This window comes from Nomascus leucogenys, chromosome 15 (assembly GCF_006542625.1).
Source record: "Nomascus leucogenys isolate Asia chromosome 15, Asia_NLE_v1, whole genome shotgun sequence".
Taxonomy (NCBI): domain Eukaryota; kingdom Metazoa; phylum Chordata; class Mammalia; order Primates; family Hylobatidae; genus Nomascus; species Nomascus leucogenys.
This window is the reverse complement of record NC_044395.1, coordinates 93616232-93644093: the sequence shown is the minus strand read 5'-3', so window position 1 is coordinate 93644093 and position 27862 is coordinate 93616232. Positions and strand designations below refer to the sequence as shown.

Genomic DNA, 27862 nt, shown 5'->3' with positions numbered 1-27862 from the left:
GTCTCAAAAACAAACAAACAAACCTGTGTTTATAAAAACTGATCTAGGTCAAAAATTGTGATCGAGATAGAAGTCACTGTGGTAAATTGGCAGGTACTTATTAATTTAAACAACAGAAAGAAATCATAGGCTTTTTAGTAGACTTACTATTTATTACACACTACTATTGAGATTCTTTTACCTATTCCGTCTCTTGCAGGGGGATGGGCTGGACTGCCCTGAGGAGCTGGTACTCAGAGTACTATCAGGACTACTTAATGAACACATCCGATCAATATTCAAAGTGCTCTGGCAAGCTTCACAATCTAGACTACCTTTACATCTAGTGGAAGAGAAAAGGGGAAAACATGAGTCAAATACAAGAAGATACTCTCCAAATAGCCAAAATTTGTATTTTTTAATTAAGGATATGAAACTGTTAAGAATGACCTACATGGACAGAAAGTTAAAGCTTACAAATACAGGGAAAATGCTATAATAATCATGCTAAATACTATTTAGAAATTTCCCTGTCTAGAACTGGGTTATCTAATTTAAAGGTTTTACTCCAAAGGACACTGACAAACAAGGAATAAGTCACAGAAAGTTGTTTTTCGGCACACCAAAGGATGCCATCTATATCCTTTGAGGATGCAGCGTTTGGCACTTACTCTCTGAGTGAATGTCTCTGCGAAGTCTCTTCCTCATCAGTGTCACTGCTGATAGTGATGACACTCACTGCAGGACTAGGGGAGTCGGCAATAATGATGGTTTGCCGCTGTTTGTCTGAAACTGATGAATCAGAGTCCTGTCTGATAGATGTTTCACAGCAATTTCTTGCCTCTCCTTCTGAGTTCTGATTGTCCTGTGTTTCTATACAACTTACTTCCTCGATATCTTTCCCATTAATTATCTTTGGAGAAATAAATGCTGAATGTGGGATATTGGTATTCTGTAATGAATTACTCCTGCAACCAAAGGAATAATTTATAATTTCTATAATCAAAATATGTATAATCAATTGTCTAAGGTATCTTGTTAAACCAAAAAATGAGAACCTTCACTTGTTTGAGTTCATGAATATAACACACTAACAGATCTTGAGTTTTTGTGAAATATAAAATAGCTCTAGAAATATCCATGTAGACTGCATTTACATAAATTTAAATAGTCACTTTTTGGTAAATGTGCTATCTGAATGTCCACAATTGCTACATTACAGGTAGATAATAAATCAAAAGGGCAATAAAGACAATCTTACCAACTGAAAGCATTTATTTCCTCTCTTCCTGGCTCCCATTCCATTAGTTTTACCAAAATACCTCTGAGAAATTGAGAAGGGAGCTGGCTTAGTGTTTGTAATAAAGCTATAAAAGAGGTCATTTTGAATACAACAGAGTGACCCTTTAGTGTACATGCAAAATTCATTTTAAAGATTCTCAAAGTACAGAAGAAAGCTAAAGCACCAATACCAACCTGTTCTGGCACTGTTTATTTTTCTTCGTAGTGGCAGGCTGAGGCCAGACAACATGTGCAATCCCCACACTAACTGGCTGAGGGGCAGATAAAGTTATCTGATTGGTCAGAAGAGGCTGTGGCATCACTGAGTTATAATGATTGCTGCATGAAATCATCTTCCTAGGGAGAAGTTCAGAACAATGTTTTTAATCAAGATCTTGCTTTAATCAAGATCTAGTCTGCAAATTATTCACAAAGTACTTTTGTTTTCAGCTTACCCCCAGTCTCCAAGCCTGTGGGAACCAGCCACACTCTCAGAAGTTAGTGTAGTAGTAGCAGGAGCCAGGGGTGTCACCTGTTGCCAGGCAGGCACCAGCATCTGCTGTGTTCTACCAGACCACGTCTGCTTGCAGCAAAGGAAAACAATAGAAAATAACAAGTTATAAGTAATTCAACTTTACCATATCTTAAACTCAAAACTATCTAAAAGTAACAGCTAACAATTATAAACATTAAAGTCCATAACCTACAAAATGGATTAAATCCCTATCCAGGTCATTTTCATTATTTCCCAACAGCACAAGCCGATATATGGCAAAGAATGAATTATTACCAACCTGAGAAAGAACTCCTGGTCGGATCTGCAGTGGCTGCACAGCTGGGGCCTGAGTTACAAGTGGAACTGTATTATCTACCCTTATTGAATAACTAGTGGGTTTACCATGTGTTGCAGGAATACCTGTGAAACAGAATAGTTATCAAATAAAAGAAAAAATCTTCCTCTTATTTAACTTATACAATTATTTTAAATGTCAAGAATTGCTTAGATTCTGACAGATTTTTTTTTTTTTGAGACAGGGCCTCACTGTGTTGCCCAGACTGGAGCACAGTGGCATGATCCATACTGTGGCCTCAACCTCCTGGACTCAAGAGGATCCTCCCACCTCAACCTCTTGAGTAGCTAGGACCACAGGCATATACCCTGCCCAGCTAATCTCTTTAATTTTTGGTAGAGACAGGGTCTATGTTGCCCGGGCTGGTCTTGCACTCCTGGGCTCAAGAGATCCTCCTACCTCGGCCTCCCAAATTTCTGGTGTCACAGGCATGGGCCACCACACCCAGCCTTGATTGTGGAGTTATAACACCATTCTCCGCATAAAATTTTCATAACACTAACAAAGCAATCTAGCAGGAAAATGAGGTACTTCTTGTCTACTTTGTGATATACATCATTCCAAAAATTATTATAAAGCTCCCCTTTCTGTTTCAAAATGCATACTACAAAGTTGAACGATTTAATTTTCTTGAAACTTCTCATCTCCAAAGTTTGCTACTGAAGCTTTGTTTTCCTTTTTAAATAGTTCAGTCACCATGATAAAGAACATGGAAAGAAGAATCTGGCTTAGTATGCTGACAACCTAGCAGGTAAAGGTTCTTCTTTTCATACAAACTTTTAGCTATGCTTAGTATCCTCTTCTTATGCTCTTGTCACCAAAACAGAAATACATCACAACTTCGTAATTTAATGGACATAACGGTTCACATAATGGATGAAAATTCAGGGATAGCACACTCATTTCAACCTCCAAAGGAAAGGCAAAACTAACCTATTTACCAATGTGATGATAAAACTAAGGTTTCCCCAATGTGGCTTAATTGACTAGTATTCTTAGCAGAGAGCTGCTGGAACTCCAGAACAAACATGCTACCATTTTGCTTGCCCACTAGGAAAATTAGAAAGCAGGATTACCAGACATGTTAATTCTGTTAATGTTACTATAATGTTAATATAGCTCTTTGATTCACTGCAAAGCACCTTGCAAACATGAAGTCTTATAATATTGAACCCTGAGAGAGCAAAGTAGTATCACATTCCAACTTAAAGTTTTGACAAGATTTTAGGGACATCCCCAAAGATCAGAAAGTACATTAATGAAAATAATTTCAGCACTTCATAATTCCAGTTTATTGTAGCAGTTACTTTCAACATGGGCTTGCAAATTATTTAAATATAATATAATCAATTTGGGGATAAATGTGATGAGTGTTTCTCTTCAGGCATAAGAGAAAAATACTACAATTGTTTTCTTTCTCTGTTGTAAAACAACCTCAAATTTTCTATTTCACAGATGTAAGTGTTAATCCTAAAGAGAATGTCCATTTCAGCCTGTTTATTTTCTTCACTGAGACTGTTATCTTACTACCAGGGTATTCTACTCTCTGTGCTCCACCTAAAGAGCCAGGTATGAGTCAAGTTTAATAAAAATCTTCTTACTCCTGCTAAAAAGCCTGTCTTGATCATCCAATTCTCCAAGACATGGAATATAAGCACACCCAGGCAGTGTAGATATATTGCAATATATAGACAATCTCTTTAAGAAAAAAAAAAATCTTCACTTTGACAAGGATGAACAGAGACAGCAAATTTCCAAATCTGAACAAAAATCTCACTGCCTGTAAATTCTCTCCACAAGCAATGCCTTAAGATGAGAAGAATTCTCCTATATACTCTCTCCACAGGAGATCTAATTTTTGATCAGATTCAACAGTGGGATAAGATCTTAATTTTTATATAGTTAGTTATTAGGTTAGCTGAAACCTTATCTTTGATTATATTTGCTTTAATACTTGGAGAACAAGGCATTAAAAGCTTATGAATATTATTTTAGTATAACAAGAGAATTTTGCTGGAATATATTTTACTCTAATATTGTAGTTGTCATCTAGAGGGGATGAATACCTAACTATTCAGGTCACTAAATAACTTTAAAAGCTTGTTTAATATATAAAACACTCAGATATGTTAAAAGAAAGCTTAGCTGATTTTTAAAAATAAACTTACTTTTTAAAATAAGCAGTCTTATGGATATAGTATTTATATACCTATACCTACATATTATAATATCTAAAATATATTAAATGCATTACCTAAACATGATAGCTCCAAAGTAAAATTTTTAAGTCAAAGGGATAAAGTTTATTTTAAAATACAAACCACAATGGTACCATAATTACTATCCCCAATAGCTGCCCAATAATTATTTTAAAATGTTTCTTGTAAATGGATTGGCACATTTTGAAGAGAAAGGGTAAATGAAGGGGAGGGGCAAGAGGCCCAATGCTGAAATTTTCCACATTACAATTTCTACATAACATCTACCCGTTAGATATTAAGACTGATTAGAGGGAGTGCTTTCATTGCTAAGGCAGACACTCTACTAAGATGAGAAACAACATATTTACAGAGCCTGCCTGGCCTGTTGCTGCAACTGCAACAGTGTTATAAAAGCTAAAATATATTGTGCTTCTTCTCACTAGTAATTCTAATTCAAAAGTGCTGTTCATGACATTTAGTGGGTTAATGAGTCTGTGATAGCAATTCTTTTCTTTCGATTATCCCATATTATAAACCACTGATCTAGTTGTTACTTCATGTACAGAAAGGTTTCTAACTTTTCATCAATTATAAGCCATATAAAAAGATAAAAGATTTTTCTAACCTCATTGAAATGTTTTAAGAATTATGCTCAACGCTGTTTAGAAACGTGTCTCAGAAGTCTCTTTAAGTTTTTGCCATAGAAGCTAGGCTCTGAAAAAAACCCTGCTATCCCAAATCTTCGTGAAATATACCACAGTATAAGTGGTGACTCTCAAACTGATTTTGGTACATGGGAGGGATTACTAGAACCAAAGAACCTATTTGTTAGTATAGATTATAAATTTAAGTGAAAATGCATTTGTCAAGATAACACAAGTGGTAACTGATTAAAAACAACTTTAAAAAGCAATCTTGCATGCTGAAGTATTTAGAAGTAGTGTCATAAAATCTACCATTTAATTTCAAATAGTACATGTATGTGCACTGTAGGTAGGTAGGTAGATTGATAATGCAAATATGGTAAAATAGTAACACCTGTTGAATCTAGGGTAGAAAACATATTATTCTTTCAATTTTTCTATATGTTTGAAATTCCTATAATAAATACTTGGGGGAAAAAACCGAAAAACACAACAGCATTATATTGTTAGCACCTATTATTCCTACCACTACAATGATGTGGACATTTTTATTACCAGAAAGTAATAAAAATGTCACTGTTACAGATACTCACAGACCACCACTGTGGCCACTGGGCCACAATTTCACCTTCAGAATCAACCATCTAAGTTGCCCTTTTATTATACTTTCTGTGATACAAATCCTTCTCCCAAAGATACATTACTTGAAAATCCAATATATAAACACAATGTAAATAAAGCTACCCTGATAAAACAACAGTAACTAAAGATCTGACCTGTTTTCACATCTCTTATTACCAGCAAATCAAGTCAACAAACATATTCTTGATTCTTTATTTGGTACTGTGGTAAATATTAAAATAAAAAAAGTTTTAGAGTTGCTTGAATGCTTAAAATTTAAAAATCAGAGGCTGGGCGCATCGGCTAATGACTGTAATCCCAGCACTATGAGAGGCTGACGCAGGCAGATCACTTGAGGTCAGGAGTTCAAGACCAGCCTGGCCAACATGTTGAAACCCTGTACATACTAAAAATACAAAAATTAGCCAGGCGTGGTGGTGCATACCTGTATTCCCAGCTACTTGGGAGGCTGAGGCATGAGAATCACCTGAACTCAGGAGGTGGATATGCAGTGAGCCAAGATTGTGCTACCACACTCCAGCCTGGGCAACAGGGCAAGACACTGTCTCAAAAAAAGACACACACACAACACACACACACACAATCAAATAATCCTTCAGAATCAAAATATATTAGAGTTAGAAATGGCCAATATATTATCTATTCAGGCTATTTCCTTTTACTACTAAGGCTGAAATAAGTAAATAGGCTACTCTACAATGATACAGCAAACAGGAGAAACAGAATTAGATTCCAGGTGTCCTGACTTAGCACCAACTGTTTTCATTTACTCTGTACAGTATCACCACTAAGTTGGACATGTTGGTTTAGGGCCCCATCTGTAATTGACCTCTTGCATTAACTAGATGTTAAAGCTTAGTAAGGACAAAATCCCAGGAAAGGACTTAGGAAGTAGGGTTTTAGTCCAGTTATTCCAGTAGTGAGGTTTGCTGCTATGATTCTCTAGGAACCACTAAGAGATTTCCTAGTTTAAGAATGTATAGCCAGCCAGGCATGGTGGCTCACGCCTGTAATCCCAGCACTCTGGGAGGCCGAGGCAGGTGGATCACCTGAGGTCAGGAGTTCAAGACCAACATGGAAAAAACCCCGTCTCTACTAAAAATACAAAATTAGCCAGGCGTGGTGGCGCGTGCCTGTAATCCCAGCTTCCCAGCTACTCAGGAGGCTGAGGCAGAATTGCTTGAACCTGGGAGATGGAAGTTGCAGGTTGCAGTGAGCCGAGATCGCGCCATTGCACTTCTGCCTGGGCAACAAGAGCGAAACTCCGTCTCAAAAAAAAAAAAAAAAGAATGTATAGCCTTTTCAAAGGTATTCTGTCACCCATTCCGCTTGAGGATTTAATTGGCTATTTTTATTTAATGAAGGGACATTAATTTAATTGATATCAATCCATTATTTATTACCTAAGCTATCAATAAAGACTATAATATTTTGGGACAAAACTCTTTTGACCAAAATTTTAAATAACTGAGCTCTCAGTCACTTTCATGTTTAGTATTGGTAGATAAATGTTTAAAACAGTGATACCCAGTATAGGCCAACCTGTAGCTTCCCAAGTTCATTCATTCCTATTAAGGTATTTTATCATGCTAGACTCTACAGGAAATACAATTGTCATATGACCCATTTTGTTAGTGATACCTATAATGGAGTTCCAGTCAAGAAATGAGTGTCACTGGTCTAAAGGCTTATTGAACAGCTTAAATTTTTTTTTTTTTTTTTTTTTTTTTTTTTTTTTTTGAGACAGAGTCTCACTCTCGCCCAGGCTAGAGCGCAGTGGCACAATCTCGGCTCTCTGCAACCTCCACTTTCCAGCTTCAATCTCCACTTCCCAGCTTCAGCCTCCCGAGTAGCTGGGACTACAGGCACCCACCACCCCAGCTAATTTTTTGTGTTTTTAGGAAAGCTGGGGTTTCACCATGTTGGCCAGGCTGGTCTCAAACTCCTGGCCTCAAGTGATCCGCCTGACTCAGCCTCCCAAAGTGCTGGGATTACAGGCGTGAAACACCGCACTTGGCCTGAACAGCTTAAATTCAAATGTAGCACTAAATGCAGCAAAAATTATACAATATATTTAATGAACAGATTCCTAAACTTATTTTAAAATAAAGCATGCCTAGATTCAAAGCAAAATTTAAATAAAAGAATACCTTGAATTGCTGGGGGACAGATAATCAATGTCTGCTGAAAAGCATCACCACAACCAAACTGAGCAGTTCCTGCCTGCAGAGGTATTCCATGGTGCACAACTGAATGAGCAGATGTGGTCAATGCCTGAAACAACCAGCACATTGTACAGAGCACATGATACAGAGCAGCCTTCTAAATGAAATACACATGCTGTACAAATAGAACTCAAACACATTTCTTAAGATCATAATTCTACTATTAAAATGTGTCCAGAAAATGAGAACAAAAACAAGCTGCCGAAATTAAAATTTAAAAACTGATTCTACTGACCTCTACTTTTGGTAGAGTGGTGGCATAGAAGGGCAGGTGGAAGATATTGAGAGAATGAAGAGAAGAATGGAAAAAAATGAATTTGAGTAGATATGTTCCAATTATTACCTTGAAATTTTAAGAGATTTGGTAAAAACAGGTATAGTAAGACCTCACCAACTCTGTACATTCTAACAACTAACACCAAACTTCTGTATATATCAAAAGTAAAATGAGCAATCATTAAAAAAAGACCCTAGGTTATTAATTACTACACATTCTTACCTGACTTCTTAATGTTCCAATTTTAGTAAAATTTGCAGTCAGTGTGGCGGTACTGCTTGAAGCAACTGGTCTTAAAAGTGAAGTTTTGTTGTGATTATTTGTGTCACATGAATTTAGGTGGGACTTACAAATATCCATAATATGAAAACAGGACTTTACGCTGTAAAAGAAAAAGTGAAGGATTACAGTATTGTTTTAAATTGAGGTACATTGACAAAATAAAAAAATTATTCCTAAAAGAAAAAAATCCTATGATTTGCACTTAATTTGCTTCTTTCCGATAATATTTCTAACAGGAAATCTTACCAGAAAAGATTAAGTTTCAGAGCAAGTAGAAGTATATATTCTGCAATATTTTTCTTAAAACAGTAAAACCATCGTAAGCATTTTTTGGTTAGCATGCAATAATTTTACGATCCCCTACATGAAAAACTTTTTCCGAAATTTCTAGATCTCCTCACCACTAAATTAACAGTACCAAAGAGTTGCTATCATGTTACTTTCAAAGTGACTGTACATGAAAAACATTAGGACATTTTAAGTGTTTGAGGGGAAAATGTAACTGGGCTGTAGAAAAATGTAAATTTTAAGAACAATTCACAATGATAAATATTGGATTCATTCCTATGCCTTCTTAATTTTGTCTTTTTAAATACTGAAGGAAGCTGTTTTAAGTCACTTAAATTTACCCCCTTCATCTCCCAAAATATATCTGAGTTTCAAAGAATTTGTAAGATTTGGCCAGGTGCAGTGGCTCACAACTGTAGTCCCAGCACTTTGGGAGGCCAAGGTGGGTGGATCACTTGAGCCCAGGAGTTCGAGACCAACCTGGGCGACATGGTGAAACCCCATCTCTACAAAAAATTAGCCAGGCATGGTGGCGTATGCCTGTAGTCCCAGCTACTCAGGAGGCTGAGGTGGTGGGAGGAGCACTTGAGCCTGTGAGGTGGAGGTTGTAGTGAGCAAAGATTGTGCCACTGCACTCCAGCCTGGGCAACTGACAGAGCAAGACCCTGTCTCCAAAACAAACAAACAAAACACAAAGAATTTGTAATATTTAAGGCCTTTAGAATTTTAGTATATATTCTTCCCTACTGACCTATGATCTACTGACCATGAAAAAACCTCCTTTTCTTCACAATGCAGGAGAAAAAGAGGAAAAAGGAAAGCAAAAGTTGTGGGGGAAAAAAATGTAAAATGGAAGTTGTACGACTCAAAATATGATAGAATCTACAGTCTAGGAAAACTGAAATGTGACTTGAAAAACTGTTAGCATTTCCTTTTATATATGCCTGGTTATTAAGGTAAGAAAGTCATGTTTAATAAAAACAAAACCACTCAGTCTTATTTTTAGTATTGCATTTTTGAGAAGGAACACTGGACTGCAATTCAGACTTGGATTCTAGTTCCCTGACACTTACTGGTGTACGTGAACTTGGTCAAGTTAGCTTAGCCTCTTTTGACTCAGGTTACTTGTATTTAATGAAGAAAAGTAATTTCTCTGATGCAGTCATTTTCTACAGACTAATTTTTTTTTAGAACCACTTTAAAAGATCTTAAAGTAACATACTGGTTGCTATGAGGGAAATCTAGAAGATGTTTCATATTAACAAAAGGATGGTTCAGGGTCTCAGCTGGAGTAATTCTTAAATCTGCATCAATCAGCAACATTTTCTTCAACAGACTAACAAATTCTCTTCTGTCAGCTTTCTCAGCCAAAAGATCACTTCCTTCCAAATCCATCACTGTGTTCACCTAAGAAATCAAAATTTCAAGCCATCAAGTAAAAATAAGTCACAGAGAGTACTGTAAATTCCACAGTTAAAAAATAAAACAAAAATCACAACACAGGAGCGGAGAGGGAACTACAATTATCTTAAAACAGAGAAGAACAATTAATATTAACAAATCCTGAAAATGTGTTGAGGTACCAAATAGGATTCAAAGCATAAAAGAAGATTTTAAAAATTAAACAAATATCCATTTCTAATGAAATATAGGGAAAAGAAATCTGTTGGCTAGGATTTTTCCTTTCAAAGCAAATACTTTTTTACTAAAGAACGAACAGGTAAATTAAAATTTTGATAATGACAAACGCAATTTAGCTCCTGAAAGGCTGAAAATAGAATCAGTTTCATTTGAAAAACTTAAAAACAGCATGGACTCTGTAGCCATTTAAAAACTGAGTAACATGTTTTGGGCTCCTTGGCATTCAAGTCTACCATCTAAGCATATAAGATTAACAAATGTGGCTATGGTACTCACATGCGCTATATCATCCAGACTGTTGAAAATGTATTTTCTGGCTTCTTTAGACTTCATTCCTGTCTCTGCCTCATGCTCTTCCAATGTCTTATTGCATACATCAAAGGGAAAAAAGAACACATTATTACCCACAATATGCAAATTTCTTTAATCCTGGCACATTTAGTCTAATATATTAAATATTCTAAGGCAAATAGTAATTTCAAAAGAGAAACTATCAAAAATGTATTTTTTAAAGTATATGCAAAAAAAAAATGAGAAGTGCTTGGTTCAGGCCAAGAAAAATATTGCAAATTTAACAAACCCCATAAAGAAAATAACTAGGCTGGGCACGGTGGCTCACGCTTGTAATCCCAGCACTTTGGGAGGCCGAGGCGGGTGGATCATGAGGTCAAGAGATCAAGACCATCCTTGGTAAACATGGTGAAACCCCATCTCTACTAAAAATACAAAAATTAGCTGGATGTGGTGGCATGTGCCTGTAGTCCCAGCTACTTGGGAGGCTGAGGCAGAAGAATCACTTGAACCCAGGAGGCGGAGGTTGCAGTGAGCTGAGATTGTGCCACTGCACTCCAGCCTTGCAACAGAGTGAGACTCTGTCTCAAAAAATACAATAATAATAATAACTGTTTATGAAGTTAATTATTGAGGATTTACTGATTCCCCCAAAGATCCTAGCACACTTGGGATATGTAGTAAGAGGTTAGATTCATTCCCTGTCCTATAAAGTGTAATAATGTAGAACTGAGAAGATAAACACACAACACAAATGTTGTTATACACATAAAAGTTTTTTTTAATTTAAGATGAATTAATAATTATGTTGTTGAATTAGAGAGTAAGTGAAGTTATTCTAAGAGGGCTTTCTTCTTAAAGAAGGAAGGGGGCTGGGCACAGTGGCTCACACCTGTAATCCCAGCACTTTGGGAGGCCGAAGCAGGCGGATCACAAGGTCAGGAGTTCAAGACCAGCCTGGCCAACATGGTGAAACCCTGTCTCTACTAAAAATACAAAAATTAGCCAGGCATGGTGGCAAGCACCTGTAATCCCAGCTACTTGGGAGGCTAAGGCAGGAGAATCACTTGAACCTGGGAGGTGGAGGTTGCAGTGAGCCAAGATCGCACCACTGCACTACAGCCTGGGCAAGAGAGCAAGACTTCGTCTCAAAAAAAAAAAAGAGAAAGAGAGAGAGAAGGACGGGGCCAGGCATGGTGGATCACGCCTGTAATCCCAGCACGTTGGGAGGCAGAGGTGCGTGGTTCTCTTGAGGTCAGGAGTTCAAGACCAGCCTGGCCAACATGGCAAAATCCTGCCTCTACCAAAAATACAAAAATCAGCCGGGCATGGTGGTGCGAGCCTGTAGTCCCAGCTACTTGGGAGGCTGAGGCAGGCGAATCGCTTGAACCCAGGAGGCGGAGGTTGCAGTGAGCCAAGATGGCGCCACTGCACTCCAGCCTGGGCGAGAGAGAGAAACTCCATCTCAAAAAATAAAAACTAAAAAAATTGAAAAAAATAAAATAAAATAAAGAAGGGCCAAAAATGAAAATTCAAAAAAAGGAAGAAATGCAGTAAAATGTAAATAGACATGGAAGGTATTATCCATGCATATGAGGCATCTTAGAAAACTAGTCTTCTAAATATTCTATTTTTTAATGAATTACCTTTAATCTCCAACCAGAATGAGACATATCTGTTTCTTTGCAAAAAAATCTTGTGGATTTAGTACCCACATTTAACAACTGTTCTCCTGGCAAACCTTGAGTCTGAGAAATGTATCGAATCTGAAAAATAATTTACAGAACAGAATAGTTTATTCTTTCATGTGACAGAACACTTAAGTCAGACACTAGGCTATATGTTAGGTCAGGTATGAAAATACATAGTCTATGCCCTCAAGAAATGCACTGTCTAGTGGAGAACATATATGGAAAAAATTATAATACAGAACTATAAGTATCATAATAAATGCATGCTTGATAGAAAAGGCATACCTAAAGTAATTGTGGTCAGGTAAAGTTCTAGAAGAGGTGGTCCTCAAGTTTGGTGTTAAAGGACAAATAGGAGTTTGCACTGGAAGGGTGGGGGGAAAAACTATGCTAAGGTTATAGCATGTGTAAATATGGAAAATCAAGAGAGAATGCCCTCACATTCAAAGACTGGAAGTACAGAGGGTCACTAACAGAGAATGGTAAGAGATGAAATTGAACTAGCAGGTAAAGGGCTTTATCAGCAAATTAAGAAATTTGGATTATATGCCAGGAGGTAATAATGGGAAACCACTAGAAAAATTTCAGCAAGAAATTGACAGCTTACATTTTAAAGAAATGTCTGACAATGGGTGAGGGGATAAGGCCAGAGAAGAGATGAAGAGGGTCTGAACTGAGAGACTGAATGGGAAGAGAGGAAGGAATGGATTCAAAAGAGATTTAGATTGATAAACAATGGGTGAATTACTATGGTGGGAGTTTGGAGGGAACACTTTTTTGAGACACTGATATATACACAGCTGTGTCTCTAGGGGAAGAGGCATGGTAGTTGATGGGGTCTCCCAAGGGTGATACTAAAAAACTCCAGCTTCAGGGCTTCTGAACTTAATATTTCTGTTTGAAACATTCTTTCCCCAGATATCTGTATGGCTCTCTTGCTTCCTTCAGCTCTTGGTTCAAATGTTGCCTTATTGACCAGGCCTTCCATGACCCATCAATAAATAACAGCAACCTCTGCCCTTCTCAGTACCTCACCCACCATCCTCCTGGCTATATTTTTCTCCACTGTGCTTTTCATTACCTAATATTCTATACATTTACTTTCCATTTTCTTACCTCTCCATAAGACTCTAAGTTCCATGAACAGAAGGACTTTTTTGTTTACTTACATACCCCCAGAGCCCATGAAAGTGCCTGGTACACAGTAGGCCCTGAAATATTGATTCTCCCACTTATGAGTGGGAAACATGGGGGATAAACAGGGGCTCAGAAAAGAGAGAGATCTCTGGGGGCTAAAATTGCTTTTCCATCCTTCCTTCTTACTAAAACTTGACTCCCCTAACCTGTATTTGAGAATAAAGGAAAAGATTTCTTTTTAACCTCAAAGACTCTGCTCCATCAATTAGTCCATCCTCTTCTGCATCTATTTCTTCCTCCCTCTGAGCTCTCTCCCCACCAAATACAAAAATGTTCAATATCTTCTATCCTAAAAAAAAAAAAAAGTAAACCTCCCTTAACTACTTAACTCTCTCGTCTCACCCTTAAAATAGTACCCTATATTATTTCACTTCCCATTCACACCTCAACACACTGCAATCTGAATTTTAGTCTCATCACCCTCATGATATGGTATTAAGATAAGTAATGGCCTGTTAGTGACAGACATGTTTAATAATCACATATAAATCCTTATTTTACTTTGATACTAATGGCTACTACCATTTTACATAAAAACTGCTCATTCAATTTCCATGACGCCATCCATGCTTTTCTGGGTCTCTTCTACTTCCTGACAGTCTTTAACTGTGTTCCTCTGTTTGTTCTTTATATGACACTGCTTTCCAGAGTCTTGTCTTTCTTTTTTCCCTCTACAAGTCCTAAGTGCCCACAATTTTATCTCTAAATCTGCGCCTCAATCTTTGGCTCTAGCTCTGGAGCTCCAGACCCAACTGCTTATTGAAACTTTCAACCTGGCTGGACTCTAGTACCTCCAACTGAATATATCCTAAACTGATTTGCCCCCAGATCTGCTAATCCTAATGTATTTTCCTCCTATGGTTAATAGCAACACCATCCACTCAAATCAGAAACCTGAAATTGATGCCCTGTACCTCTTCCTCATCATGCTCCCCCAACATCCAAAAGCCTAACAATTTTACTTCATTAACATTTCTCACAACTGTCCCCTCCTCTCCATCTCTACCTCAGATTCTCTTCAATTCTGAGTTAAACAATTTCACAAGCCTCCTGATTATTCTACCTGCCTCCAGTCTCTCCTAATGTCCTTACCCGCTCACCCCCAATTCATTATTCACACTACTGCCAAACATTCTGGCAAAATGTGCATCTGTTAGTCACTTGTGTAAAATTACTTAATAACCCTTTACCGCCTAGAGCAAGCTTGTCCAACCAGCAGCCCCGGCCCAGGGGCTGCATGAGGTCCAATACAAATTTGTAAACTTTCTTAAAACATTATGAGATTTTTTTGTGATTTTTTTTTTAAGCTCATCAGCTATCATTAATTTTAGTGTATTTTATGTGTGGCCCAAGACAATTTTTCTTCTTCCAGTGTGGCCCAGGGAAGCCAAAAGGCTGGACACTCCTTACCTAGAGTATCAATTCCAGACCTCTAACCCTAGCAAACAGGCCCTCCAACTATATATATTCCCTGCCCTTTTATATTCTCCTGGTACTTCGGCACCAACTGGCACCATGTCGAACCACATGGGCCAGTCTCTCTTTCCTATATTGTTCTCGAACGTCTACTTATCCAACATACATATTCCCCCTTTCACCAAATCCACAAGAAAAACTTTTACTATTCCTTCTTCAAGACTCAGCTCAAGAATCTTCTCCTCTATAAAGCCATCCCTGACGATGCCAAGCAGAGGTAATTACTCTACTCTGTGCTATCATCACACCTAGAACATGCATTTATAATTATTATAACTATATTACAATTTTTTACATGTCTGTTTTCCCTACTAGATTGTGTGCCTTCCAATAACAGTCTGTTTTATCCACATTTGTATCCCCAATTTTATATAAAATGACAACGAAAACTTCCACATTACAAACTGGCTTCATTTCGTTAAAGTGCTGCTCTTTCTCCCCACCTCCCATCCACTAAGTAGCTAAATCCCTTATTTTAAGGAAACAGAAAAATGGAAGGAAAAAGTACTAAGAGTTTGGTGCCTGGATGCTGCATCAGACAGAAAAGCCATCAACAATTCAATTTCAACAAACAGAGCATCTATTATTTGCTAGATGCTAAAGACATGTAGATAAATAAAATACGATGCCAATCTTCAAAAGCACAATTCAGTAGAACAGAAAAATATTTAAGCATATAATCTGCAATTAAGCTAGTAAGCCATTGTGAAGAAGAAAACAAAGTGCTAAAAAAGCAAAGAGAACAGAGCAATTAATGTACCTCAGGAGTTGACATGGCTCTGTAAAACAAAACAAAACCAAACAAACAAACAAAAAAGTGGCCAGTGAAAACCTGAGTTTATTCCTTGTCATACTGCCCGCCCAGTCTTTTGAAGAGAAAAATGTTTCATCTAGAACCCCTAATATATAAATGTTTGCCTTCTTCCATTTCCAGTGGATGAAGAATGGGAATCTGACACATAATTCTAAACTGGCCTCATGAACTCAACTAGAAAAAAACTAAGTCAATCAGATTAACTATGTCAGAAATGTGAACTAAGAAATACCAATGACTCTCGGGGGATGAGCTAAAGGGTTACAGGTAGGGCTGGAGTTTTATGGTCATGTAACCTAATCAAAGGTAAGGTGAGCAGAAACTCAGATCAGAATAGACAAAGGCACTTGAAGAACAGCCAAGTCACACTGATGGTCCAGTACCAGTGAAGTTCTACCAACACCTGTTAATTCCTCTAGTGTCACCTTGCTTTGAAAAGCAACTTCAATTCCAAACTTCACAAATCCCAGTCATATTATAGTTCCATTCTTGGATCCTTGTGATAGTCCACTGACATAGTTTGAATGTTTGTCCCCACCAAATCTCATGTTGAAATATAATCCCCAGTGTTGGAGGTAGGGCCTGGTGGGAGGTGTTTGGGTAACGGGGGCCGATACCTCATGAATGGCTTGGTGCTGTCCCCCCAACAGTGAGTTATCTCAAGATCTGGTTGTTTCAAAGTGTGTAGTACCCATCTCCCCCATCTCTTGCTCCTATTCTCACCATGTGAAACGCCTGCTCCCCTTTCCCTTCTGCCATGATTGTAAGCTTCCTAAGACCCTCACCAGAAGCACATGCTGGAGCCATGCTTGTACAGCCTGCAGAACTGTGAGCCAATTAAATCTCTTTTCTTTATAAATTACTCAGGTATTCCTTTATAGCAATGCGAATGGCCTAATACATCCACACATATAAATTATTTGGGCCAGCTTGTGTGGGTCTCTTTGCTAAGTAGCCTGACAAAAATAGAAATCTTGAAAGATTTATTTTCTCTGCAGTTGAAATAGTGAACTTTATTTTTGTTACATAAGACTTGAAATTACCAAATATAATTTGAATATAAAGTCAAACTCTTAGTTGTTCTGGATAACATTCTATCTAAACTCCAACAAACATTTTGGAGAAATAATCAACATTTACCAACTATTGTCCATCCGTCTATCCATCCATCCATCCATAAAATAGTCCTTAATTCCCTAGAATACTTTTGATATTTCCCTAGTAAATATAAGTCCTGTAAATAGAACACTAATAAAAGACAGTTTATCTACAATTAAGACAGGAAGGGATTCACGCACTGTAACAATTGGTGGGTAGGATCTTCCCTAACCACACACACTAAATATAGATGTCCATATAAACGGAAATAAAATGCACATACAAGAAAATATGAAATTATAAATTTTCAACATGGTCAGTGTCTACTTACAGAATCTAAAATCCAAAGAGAAAATGGCATTGGAAAGGCTTTAAGAGATGATAAATATGATGAAAGGGCTAGAACACCAACCCTATAATGAAGAATTAAAATACTTTGAATATTTTTCCTGGTGACTCAAATTTGGCTTTTAAGAATATAATAATTTGGCCAGGCGCGGTGGCTCGTGCCTATTATTGCAACACTTTGGGAGGCCTAGGCAGGAGAACCACTTGAGCCCACGAGTTCAAGTTTGCAGTAAACCATGATCCTGCCACTGCACTTCATCCAGGGCAACAGAGAAAGACTCTGTCTCTAAAGAAGAATATGATACACTGTTAAGAACTCTTTAGTTTACATCTATAAAATGGAGGCAACAGTAGTGTGTACTTCATAGGGTTGTTACCAGCATTAAATGAGTTAATATAAAGTGTTAACAGCAGTTTCTAGTACATAAAAGAACTTAGTAAGCATTAATTACCAAATATTACTATTGCCCACTGCATTGCCACTGTAAGGCAAAAAATAATAATTAGAAAAAAACTGCCAGGCCAGGTGCAGTGGCTCAAACCTGTAATCCCAGCACGTTTGGAGGTCCAGGCGGGAGGATCACTTAAGCCCAGGACTTTGAGACCAGCTTGGGCAACATAGAGAAAGAGACCCCATCTCTACAAAAAATTAAAAATGAGTCAGGCATGCTGGTGCACACCTGTATCCCCAGCTACTGGGCACAGCCTGAGGTAAGAGTATTCCTTGAGCCCAGGAGTTCAAGACTGCAGTGAGCTATGATCACTGCAGTGAGCTATGACCATTCCAGCCTAGATGACAGACTGAGACCCTGCCTAAAAAAAAATACCAACTCCCCAATTGGGGTATCCAAGTATGTCTAGGCAGCTGATTCTGGAATAAGGAACAGATTAGAGAGAGACACACCCTACTGGTGGCCCTTTCACATCCTAACATTAGGTGATCATAATCTAGGGAGATGGGGAAAATCTATGAAAGTCAAACACATTAACAAACAGACTAAAGCTGTTCTGAGAAACATATGTGGCCAGGCGCAGTGGCTCACGCCTGTATTCCCAGCACTTTGGGAGGCCGAGGCGGGTGCATCATTTGAGGTCAGGAGTTTAAGACCTAGGCAGGTCAATATGATGAAACCCCGTCTCTACTAAAAATACAAAAATTAGCCAGGCATGGTGGCACACACCTGTAGTCCCAGCTACTAAGGAGGATGAGGTGGAAAAATTGCTTGAACCTATGAGGCAGAGGTTGCAGTGAGCCGAGATGGAACCACTGCACTCAGGCCTGGGCGACAGAGTGAGACCCTGTCTCAAAAAAGAAAAAGAAAAAAGAAAAACATATGTGAACATTTTAACAAGTGCAAAAAAAAAAAAAAAAAAAAAAAAAGCACTTGAAAGTCCCAAACCAAGTTAAGATTGATAGGGAAAAAAAAAAATTATCAAAATTTATCAAAGCCTTTATAACAAATACCATGCTTGAAAATGAGTTTAAAGTCCCAGATTAGGGCCAAAACAAAGACGCCCACAAAATCACTACAATTTATTTGCTTTGCATTCATGTATTTTGTAAAATATCTTAAAACATTGAACTGTGGGCGGGGCACAGTGGCTCACTCCTGTAATCCCAACACTTTGGGAGGCCGAGGCAGGCAAATCACAAGGTCAGGAGTTTGAGACCAGCCTGGCCAACATGGTGAAACTCCGTCTCTACCAAAAATATAAAAATTAGCCGGGCATGGTGGCGCATGCCTGTAATCCCAGCTACTCGGGAGGCTGAGGCAGAAGAATCGCTTGAACCTGGGAGGCAGAGGTTGCAGTGAGCTGAGATCACGCCACTGCGCTCCAGCCTGGGTGACAGAGCGAGACTTCGTCTCAAAAGAAAAAAGAAAAACAAAACAAAACAAAACAAAACCAAACCCCCACTGAACTGTGAGACTATTGATGCTATATGCCAAGGGCCAATGGCTTTTTTTAATCCCTTTGGTAATATACATCCTGAAAACATTGTCAATCTGGATCAGATAATACCTGTTCCAAGTTTAGTTTAAAAAAAAACAAACATTCATTATAAAATTTAGAAAAACTGAGCTTTGGTCAAGGCTTTGTCTTTAAAATTACTATTGTGACTTTTGACAAGTGAATTCATTTTTCTGGGCCTTTTTCTCCTTTATAAAATGAAAAAGGGGCAGTCACTGGGTAATCTCTGGGGTCCTTTTCAATACTAACATCAGTTGTTCAAGATGAACTGTGAAGTCCTAATCGAGTATAATAACAAACCAACTTGAAATTGCCACTAGAGGGTGTCCTGCTCCAGGGTACTATGTATGCCATAGGCTAATCTACAAAGCCAAGGGTGTATTTCTAGCATTTTACTGGTGCCTCCGTACTCCAACAGCTAAAGGATTACGGGACTCTGATTCAATTACTAACTTGTTCAGAACTGACAGTAGTCTCACATCTGTATCAAAGCTAGTAATTGGGTAGAAAGCTGAAAGAAGACAGGATGTATGGAAAATTTTACAGAAACTCAGTGGAATCCTGAACACGGAAGAGGGATGGTAGAGAATATGGAAAACCTAACCTAAAAGGGAAGGTTCGTGGATGATGACAAGAGATTAAAGTCAATGATAACATCTAATCTAATAATCAGTATTAAATGACAGAGTCATCTCAGGAACATTTAAGTCACCTAAATTAATTACCTCTCTTTTTCCTCTTGACAGAGAAAATAGCCCTAAAATACCAGGCTATAATCATGATTATGTAATAGGTGCTTTAAATTCTTCTATTTTCTATTCTTTCTTGCTAGAAAGTTAAATATCATCTAAATAAAAATACTAATCAGAATGACAAAATTAATGTAACTACTTTGTTGATTTTGACTAGCATTTTCTATTAGAATGAGTTGAGTACATTATCTCAAAGATACTCAAAGAGTAATAAATAAGATGGCAGTTTCTCCAAAAAATAATCTTGGTATTAATATTTAAGACTACTAGCAAACAACACTGTTTAATAGTACAGAAAGGCTAATGAATATACCTGAAATGTACCATGAAAAGTGTGCTTAATAAGGTAATTTGCTGAATTCTACTGAGAATCATTAAACAGTGCTAAAAGAGAATTTCAGCACCACTCAATACAGCTAAAAAGACTGAGAAGGGTTCAAGTTACTGAGGTATTTAAAACACCAATAATGGCAGTTGGTTTAAGACCAAAAGTTTTAACGCCTTTTAGGAGCTTTTATGCCTTGGCAGGGGCTGACGTTTCATACATCATCAAAGTTTGTCACCCAAGCAAAGCACAATTAATTAAATGGACACAATCCAAACCTTTATATGTTTACAGTATAAAATTTTCCCAATAATTTTACAAAACTGGTTTTGAGACTCTGTAGGCTGTAACTTTATGAAAACTTACTTCAACATTATAAAACAGTTTTCAAAATCAATTCTACAAGATCCCAGATTCTGTCACTTTATGTTAAAAAGACTTTCCAGTGTATTGTACACCTGCAGCCATGTGTTCCTGTAAGTCTGTTATTATTCTTTACTTTCTACCAATTCTATTAGATTATCATTATTTGTTACCTGATCATACTCCAAGGCTCCTGGGTAGAGCGGCCATCCAAGAAATAATTCTGCAATCACACATCCCAATGACCACATGTCTATGGCTTCACAAAATGGCAACCCCAATATAATCTCTGGAGCTCTGAAATTTAAAATTAAAACAAAAATCAGGGTGGTTTTTCTCTAAAATTACCTAATTTCAACTGGCATTCTAGGAAGTTGGTAAAATGACAGAGGTATCACATTCTATGTATAGGAACTCCTCACTATTTCAGAACTCTTTGAAACCTAGACATACTCCTGAATTAATCTGAAAGGGGTACTATGAGTACAACATTTCTATAATAAAGTCTCTTCCACTGCAATCCTTTTCCCTTATAGTTTTATTAACATAACATTTTTTGAAAAAGGAAAAACATAGATCTTGTTTTTAAGACTACAGTAGATCAGAAATAACACAATAGGAAGAGAACCAGCAAACTATTAAATACGTACTATGACATCAGCAGAACTGAAAACCAGACATTGAGAGAGAAAACAAACACAAAGCAAAACCCTCAAAGGCTAAAAGTGAATCTAGACCTAGATATTACTTCAGAATACAGTAATAAATATTTACCTAATTGGAGCCATTAGTCATCCAAGAGATTAAACTAAATTCAGTGTATTGTCTTAAAAGGCAAACAAGTATACAGCATATAACAAAATAGTTAAAAAGCATTTCAGCACTTAAAAGGGTTTGGTCATTTGGGAAATGTACTCCAAGAAACATATTATTTCTAGATAAATTATGTTGCACCTTCATATGGATTTCCCTTGAGAAGACTCATGTTCTAAGACAGACCCCATGTACAGCTGTGTAATTCCAAAGAAGTCATACGTATCACAGTTATTCTACATTAGTGTGTGCATGTGTGTTTAATTTTAAAACAGTCTCAATCTTACAGAGAAGTTGCAAGAACAGTACATATTTTTTCCTTAAATCACTTGAGAATAACTTGCCAAATTTCTGTATACTTTATAGTTCCTACAAACAAGAATATTCTCCTACATAACCACGATACAATCATCAAAATCAGGAAATGAACACTGATACATCTCCATCTTCTAAGCTTCAGATTCCAATTAAGTTTGGCCAATTATACTAATACCATCCTTTTTGGCAAAAGGATCCAACTCAGGATCATGCATTGCATTTAGTTGTCCTATCTCTTTCAGTCTTTTTCAATATGGAATAATTCCTAAGTTTTGTCTAGATTTCCATGACCTTTGCGTAACATATTACAGGCCAGATATTTGGAGAAACATCCCTCAGTGTGGGTTTGTCTGATGTTTCCTCATAATTAGATTCAGAGGAATATCACAGAAGTGATCATGTTTTCTCACTGTATCTTATTAGGCAAGCAATTCTGATATGTTCCATTACTAATAATTTTTACTTTGATCACATGATGTCTGCTATATTTCTCCACTACTAAGTTCCTCCATTTCTCTTTCTAATTAAGTATTTTGTGGGATCTCAATTTGAAACTATATAAATAATCCATTTCTTAGCAAACTTTCATTTTTTTCATTTATTTACCTGTATGAGTACAGATTAAAGGATTCCTACTTTATTCAATGAGTTATAATCCATGACTATAATTACTTATTTTGATTCTCAGATTTTCCCAGATTTGGCATGGTGGCTCACACCTGTAATCCCAGCACTTTGGGAGGCCAACATGGTAGGACTGCTTGAGCCTGAGTTCCAGACCAGCCTGGGCAACATAATGAGACCACATCTGTACAAAAAAAAAATTTTTTTTTTTAATTAGCCAGGGTGATGGTCCGGACCTGTAGTCCCAGCTACTTGGGAGACTGAGGTGGGAGGGTCGCTTGAGCCCAGGAGGTCCAAGCTGCAGTGAGCTGAGATTGTGCCACTGCACTCCAGCCTGAGGGATAGAGCCAGGCTCTGTCTCAGGGGAAAAAAAAGAAATCCCAGATTTGACCAGTCATAACTCCCTCAGACTTTTATGTTCTTCTGACATGTCCTCATCATTCTCTGATTATTTCTTTGCTTTCTGACACAGCAAGATATTCCAGGTGCATCTTGTTCTTTCCCTGTTCCAGTCCTAGAAACAGCGATTTCTCTGAGGATCTCTGGTATCTTTTTGTATAGAACAGACCTTTGAAACAAAGATCAGGCAGCTATGGATCCTTATTACAATTGGGATGGTTCCCAGACCTTCTCAGTACGTATATTATCTAGAGTTAAGCAAAATAAGCCTGCTAATTTCTTAACTGAGACTGGGGGTTGTCATCTCCTAAGGCAGTGGTTCTCAATCTTGGCTACACATTACAATTATTTGGTCCTGGCCACACCCTACGCCAATTAAATCAGAAACCCTAGGGATTAGACTTAGGAATCAAGAGTGGCTTCAACATATAGCCAAAGTTGAGAACCAAAGCCCTACACTCAAGAAGTTAGACCAATGGGAGGACCACCCCATTTCCTCCCTACAACTCTTCTGGCAAAGGAAATTCAGAGGATAATGAACAAGTTGTTTTCTACTACAGACTTGGGATCTGTCCAGTGAATATTCTCCTCCTGGCCCCATCTCTGCTGTAAATAATACTTAAGATTCAGTAGAACCTTAACCAATCCACAGGCATTTGTTGAAAACAAGAGCCACGGGAGATTCTATGAGATATAAAAGATTTTCAAAACATGGTTATAAGAAGTTTTCATTCTTTTGACAAAATACTCAAGTGTCTGTATGGATGTATACACATTAATTATATTTAGGTATAATCAAATGCTAAAACGTGTTGTAGAAAGATAAAAAAAGTAAGCTGCACTAAGTTATTAATCCTATATATTCACAATATTGTACCAAAAAAAGCTATCAAAGATGGAGACCTTATCTCTTTTTGTTCATTATTTGCGTACCCAGAACCTTGTAAAGAATATGCATTCAGTAAATATTTCTCAAATAAATCATTTCAACATAGGTTGAGTCACACAAAGAAAAGTATAAGAGTACAGTCTGGTTTTGGACTAGGCCTTCAAATACAGAAGTCTAGGCAGAAAGAAAGAGAACAGGGCACAAGAGTTTATAAAGGGCATATATTAACCTATACTAAAAAAGATTCAAAGCAAAAATGCAGTTTTGAAAGTATGGCATCGAAATGAGATTCACTACCAATGTTAACCATATACTAATCTGAATGCGAAACAAAAATCAGTAAGACTAATGATAGGCCTATTACTGTGTGTATACAAGTTTTATGATTATTTTGAAATATTTAATATGAAAAATTCTTCATGGGATTTGAAATTTTTCAGTGTAGAAATTTTCAGTATCGCATTTGGCAATAAAGGAAAGTAACAGACTAACAGCACCTAAGATATACCATTTAAAGAGACTGAAATCATTTTAATTCTGTTAACAGTAAGAATAGAGTTTCTGTCAGACAAAGAGCAACAAATTCCTTCTGCCATGTGCTACCATTTAATGAATAAGTCAAGTTTCTAACTGATGGTGACAACAAGAATATAGAGTCATATTTACAAAATCTTGATCAGGAATTGCACATAGCCACTCAAACATAAAACCTGAGATACAAAAGTTACACTCACAGAAGCAAATTCAAGTTTCCCATTTTAAAATACGAAAGAGTTTTAACTGGGAGTTTTATACAAGTTCACTATCTATTATTGCATTAGTTCAGATCCTCTGAGAAGCAAATTAGATACACCAGAAATTTGTTGGGGAAGATGCCTGGGCAGCGAGGAAGCAGAAGGAGATGAGGAGAAACTTGAGCAGGGTCTGAGGGTGGAAGAGGAGAGGCAAAGGAGTAGTTGGGTACAAAGAACCTCCCACAGCAGTGCAGTTATGAGAAAGTCTCGGTTGGGCCAATACCAAGTCCCTAAGCAAACATTATCTGTATGAGGAACCTCCCATCAAGCAAGAATAGCCCAACTCTAGTACCCCCCACTGTGCCTGGTCATTGATGGGAAGGGGCCCAAAGGAAGTATGGCCTCAGCCTGAGCATTGCAGCACATCTGAAGGAGCAGCAGCTAGAGGCTCGCAGCCAGCTGCTCCACACAGGGGACTCTCTTGAAGGGGACTCTGAGTGGCACACTTTCACAGCTGCCACAACTAGCTTCCCAAAAGCTTCTTCATTTCATTTCACAATACATTATCTATCATAGAGAAAATGTAGTAAATTTCTTCACTAAGTCCCCTACAAACAAGACCAAATTCTCCCAAGTTAACCGTAGCATGCCATGCATTTTCTATGTATATCATACCATAGCATGCGGAAAGTTGGGAAGCAATGCCTGAAAGCACTTAAAATCTAGATGAAACTGCCAGAAACATGACAGTTCTACCAGCCAGTTTACAACACAATACACTTTAAAAAATAAACCATGCATTGAAAGAATACATCCGTCTGTCAGTAGTGAATAAAACTTAGTTTACTGGTTTCATCTTAATTGGCTCTCAAATTCCTCCCATGGGCTAAATATACTTGTGTATGAAAGAGACCATAGCAGGAATTCTGACTAGTGGACCACTCACAGAAATCTTCTGTCCTACTCCTACAGAAAGTTCTTCCACTTTTTTCATCTACCTTAACTCTTATCCTCTGGGCATGTGTATGTGGCAGTGCTAAGGATATTGCAGAGAAGAGACATCATTTGTACTTTTGTAGAACAGTCAAGGCGCAAATTAAACATGCCAGCTGAATGGAGAATACAACTAAACCTGTTTTTCCTACTCTATAAATAATAACTCGCAGTTAGAAGGTAAGTGTGAAAACCATAAACACAGCAGTTTAGGGCATGTGATAAAGCCAATCTACGTCTGAAATACCATTTCTTTTCCTTTTTTATTTTTTGCCATGTGCTTTTAGTTGAATTTATCAATCCTTTTACTCTAAAATCTTGAAGCACTGATATAAAACTTATGTTAAAGTGGGTAAGTTGAAAAACAATTTTCATTTTATCCAATAGAAGTCACTCCCCCACTTCCCCAAACTTCTCCATTCCTAGGCCACCACAAATCCACTTTCTGTCTCTATAGATTTGCCTATTCTGGACATTTCATATAAATGGGATCCAGCCGGACGTGGTGGCTCACGCCTGTAATCCCAGCACTTTTGGAGGCCAAGCTGGGAGGATCACTTGAGGTCAGGAGTTCAAGACCAGCCTGGCCAACATGGTGAAACTCTGTCTCTACTAAAATACAAAAATTAGCCAGGTGTGGTGGTGTGCACCTGTAATCCCAGCTACTTGGGAGGCTGAGGCAGAAGAATTGCTTGAGACTGGGAAGCGAAGGTTGCAGTGAGCTGAGATCATGCCACTGCATTCCAGCCTGGGCAACCAGAGCTAGACTCTGTCTTCAAAAAAATAAACAAATAAAAATAAATAAATAAATAAATGGAATCCTATAATACGTAGTCTTTGTGACTGGCTTCTTTCACTTGGCATAATGTTTTCAGTGTTCAACCATGTTTTAACACATATCTGCACTTCATTTATTTTTATTGGTGAATAATATTCCCTTGTATACAATATTTTATTTATCCATTCATCAGGTAATGGACATTTGGGTTGTTTCTACTTTTTGTCTATTATAGAAAATGAGCTGTTAACAGGACAGGCCGTGTCAGCTCACCAGGATGCTGAGAAGAACACACTCCAGTGCTCAGGAAGGTCAGAGTAGAGAGGGTCTACGTGAAGAACAAGTACGGCCTCAGACAGAACTGGCCTATTCAGGAAGAAAATGCCTTTGATGGAACATATATTCAAAAGGGAAACAGTGGCCACTCGTTTTTCTAGTTTTTTTTCTGAGACGGATTCTTGCTCTGTCACCCAGGCTGGAGTGCAGTGGCACAATCTTGGCTCACTGCAATCTCCGCCTTCTGGGTTCAAGCAATTCTCCTGCCTCAGCCTCCCGAGTAGCTGGGACTACAGGCATGTCCCACCATGCCAGGCTAATTTTTGTGTTTTTAGTAAAGATGAGGTTTCACCATGTTGGCCAGGCTGGTCTTGAACTCCTGGCCTCAAGTGATTCGCCTGCCTCGGCCTCCTGTAGTGCTGGGATTACAGGTGTGAGCCCTTGGCTATGGGCACTAGTTTTTGAAGGAACTATTGATTTTTCTTTCTACTTTGTCCAGTGCAGCAGCCTTTATGGTTGAGCTAATCTTGTCCTATTCATTTTTCAAACCTCTAGGGCACTAAAAGAAAACAGTAAGAACCTCTTGCTCATACACTGGCAATTCAATATAAAAGAACATGGATCATGGATGCAATTCCCTTTGAGCGAATTTCATTGAACTTTATGTTACAGTAGTACTAAAAAGTTGGGAATGTAATGGCCAGTGCGGTGGCTCACGCCTGTATGCCCAGCACTTTGGGAGGCCAAGGCAGGCAGATCACGAGGTCAGGAGATCAAGACCATCCTGGCTAACACGGTGAAACTCCGTCTCTACTAAAAATACAAAAAATTACCCGGGTGTGGTGGCAAGCGCCTGTAGTCCCAGCTACTCGAGAGGCTGAGGCAGGAGAATGGTGTGAACCCAGGAGGCAAAGCTTGCAGTGAGCCAAGATCGCACCACTGCCCTCCAGCCTGGACGACAGAGCGAGACTCTGTCTCAAAAAATAATAATAAACATAAAAAATAAATAAAAAGTTGGGACTGTATGAAGAAAAGCTCTGGGAAGACAAATACTGGAGCCTGGTAGGGAAGCACTGGTTTCACATAATAAAAATCACCTAAATAGAGCTAGATTTCAAACACTCAGGAGTAGATACATAGCTCTCCCCCTAATAGCGTGTAATTTACCTAAGCCTTAGTATTTTCATTTTTAAAACAGGGTTTTACTAACCTTACACACTCAGAAGATTATCTAAAGGACTAAGTAAAAGAATGTGTGTGAAATGTAAAGCAGTATATACATTCCTGTAAACTATTCCTACTCACTGTTCTACTTCACATTTCCTCTTTTCAAACCTCCACCTCCTCCCCACCCTCACTGTTGTCCTTGTATTCTACTTTACTAAAATAAACAGATGTAAT

At 37.9% G+C, this 27862-nt stretch overlaps 1 protein-coding gene across 4 annotated transcripts in view; it reads right to left on the bottom strand.

Annotated features, from left to right (window-relative positions):
- Positions 1-27862, bottom strand: part of HIPK3 (homeodomain interacting protein kinase 3) — a 100438-nt gene that overhangs the window by 7467 nt on the left and 65109 nt on the right. For 2 of the 4 annotated variants that reach the window (XM_003254384.4, XM_030829117.1), the window contains 12 exons: positions 20811-20934; positions 12249-12368; positions 10588-10674; positions 9893-10077; positions 8323-8482; positions 7749-7872; positions 2055-2176; positions 1716-1840; positions 1456-1617; positions 1241-1303; positions 651-947; positions 182-322 (listed from right to left, as the gene is read on the bottom strand). In XM_003254384.4, coding sequence (XP_003254432.1) covers positions 182-322; positions 651-947; positions 1241-1303; positions 1456-1617; positions 1716-1840; positions 2055-2176; positions 7749-7872; positions 8323-8482; positions 9893-10077; positions 10588-10674; positions 12249-12368; positions 20811-20934 — 1710 coding nt within the window. The remainder of the gene's footprint in view (positions 1-181; positions 323-650; positions 948-1240; positions 1304-1455; positions 1618-1715; positions 1841-2054; positions 2177-7748; positions 7873-8322; positions 8483-9892; positions 10078-10587; positions 10675-12248; positions 12369-20810; positions 20935-27862) is intronic. The other 2 variants (XM_003254382.4, XM_030829118.1) reach the window with 1 other exon arrangement.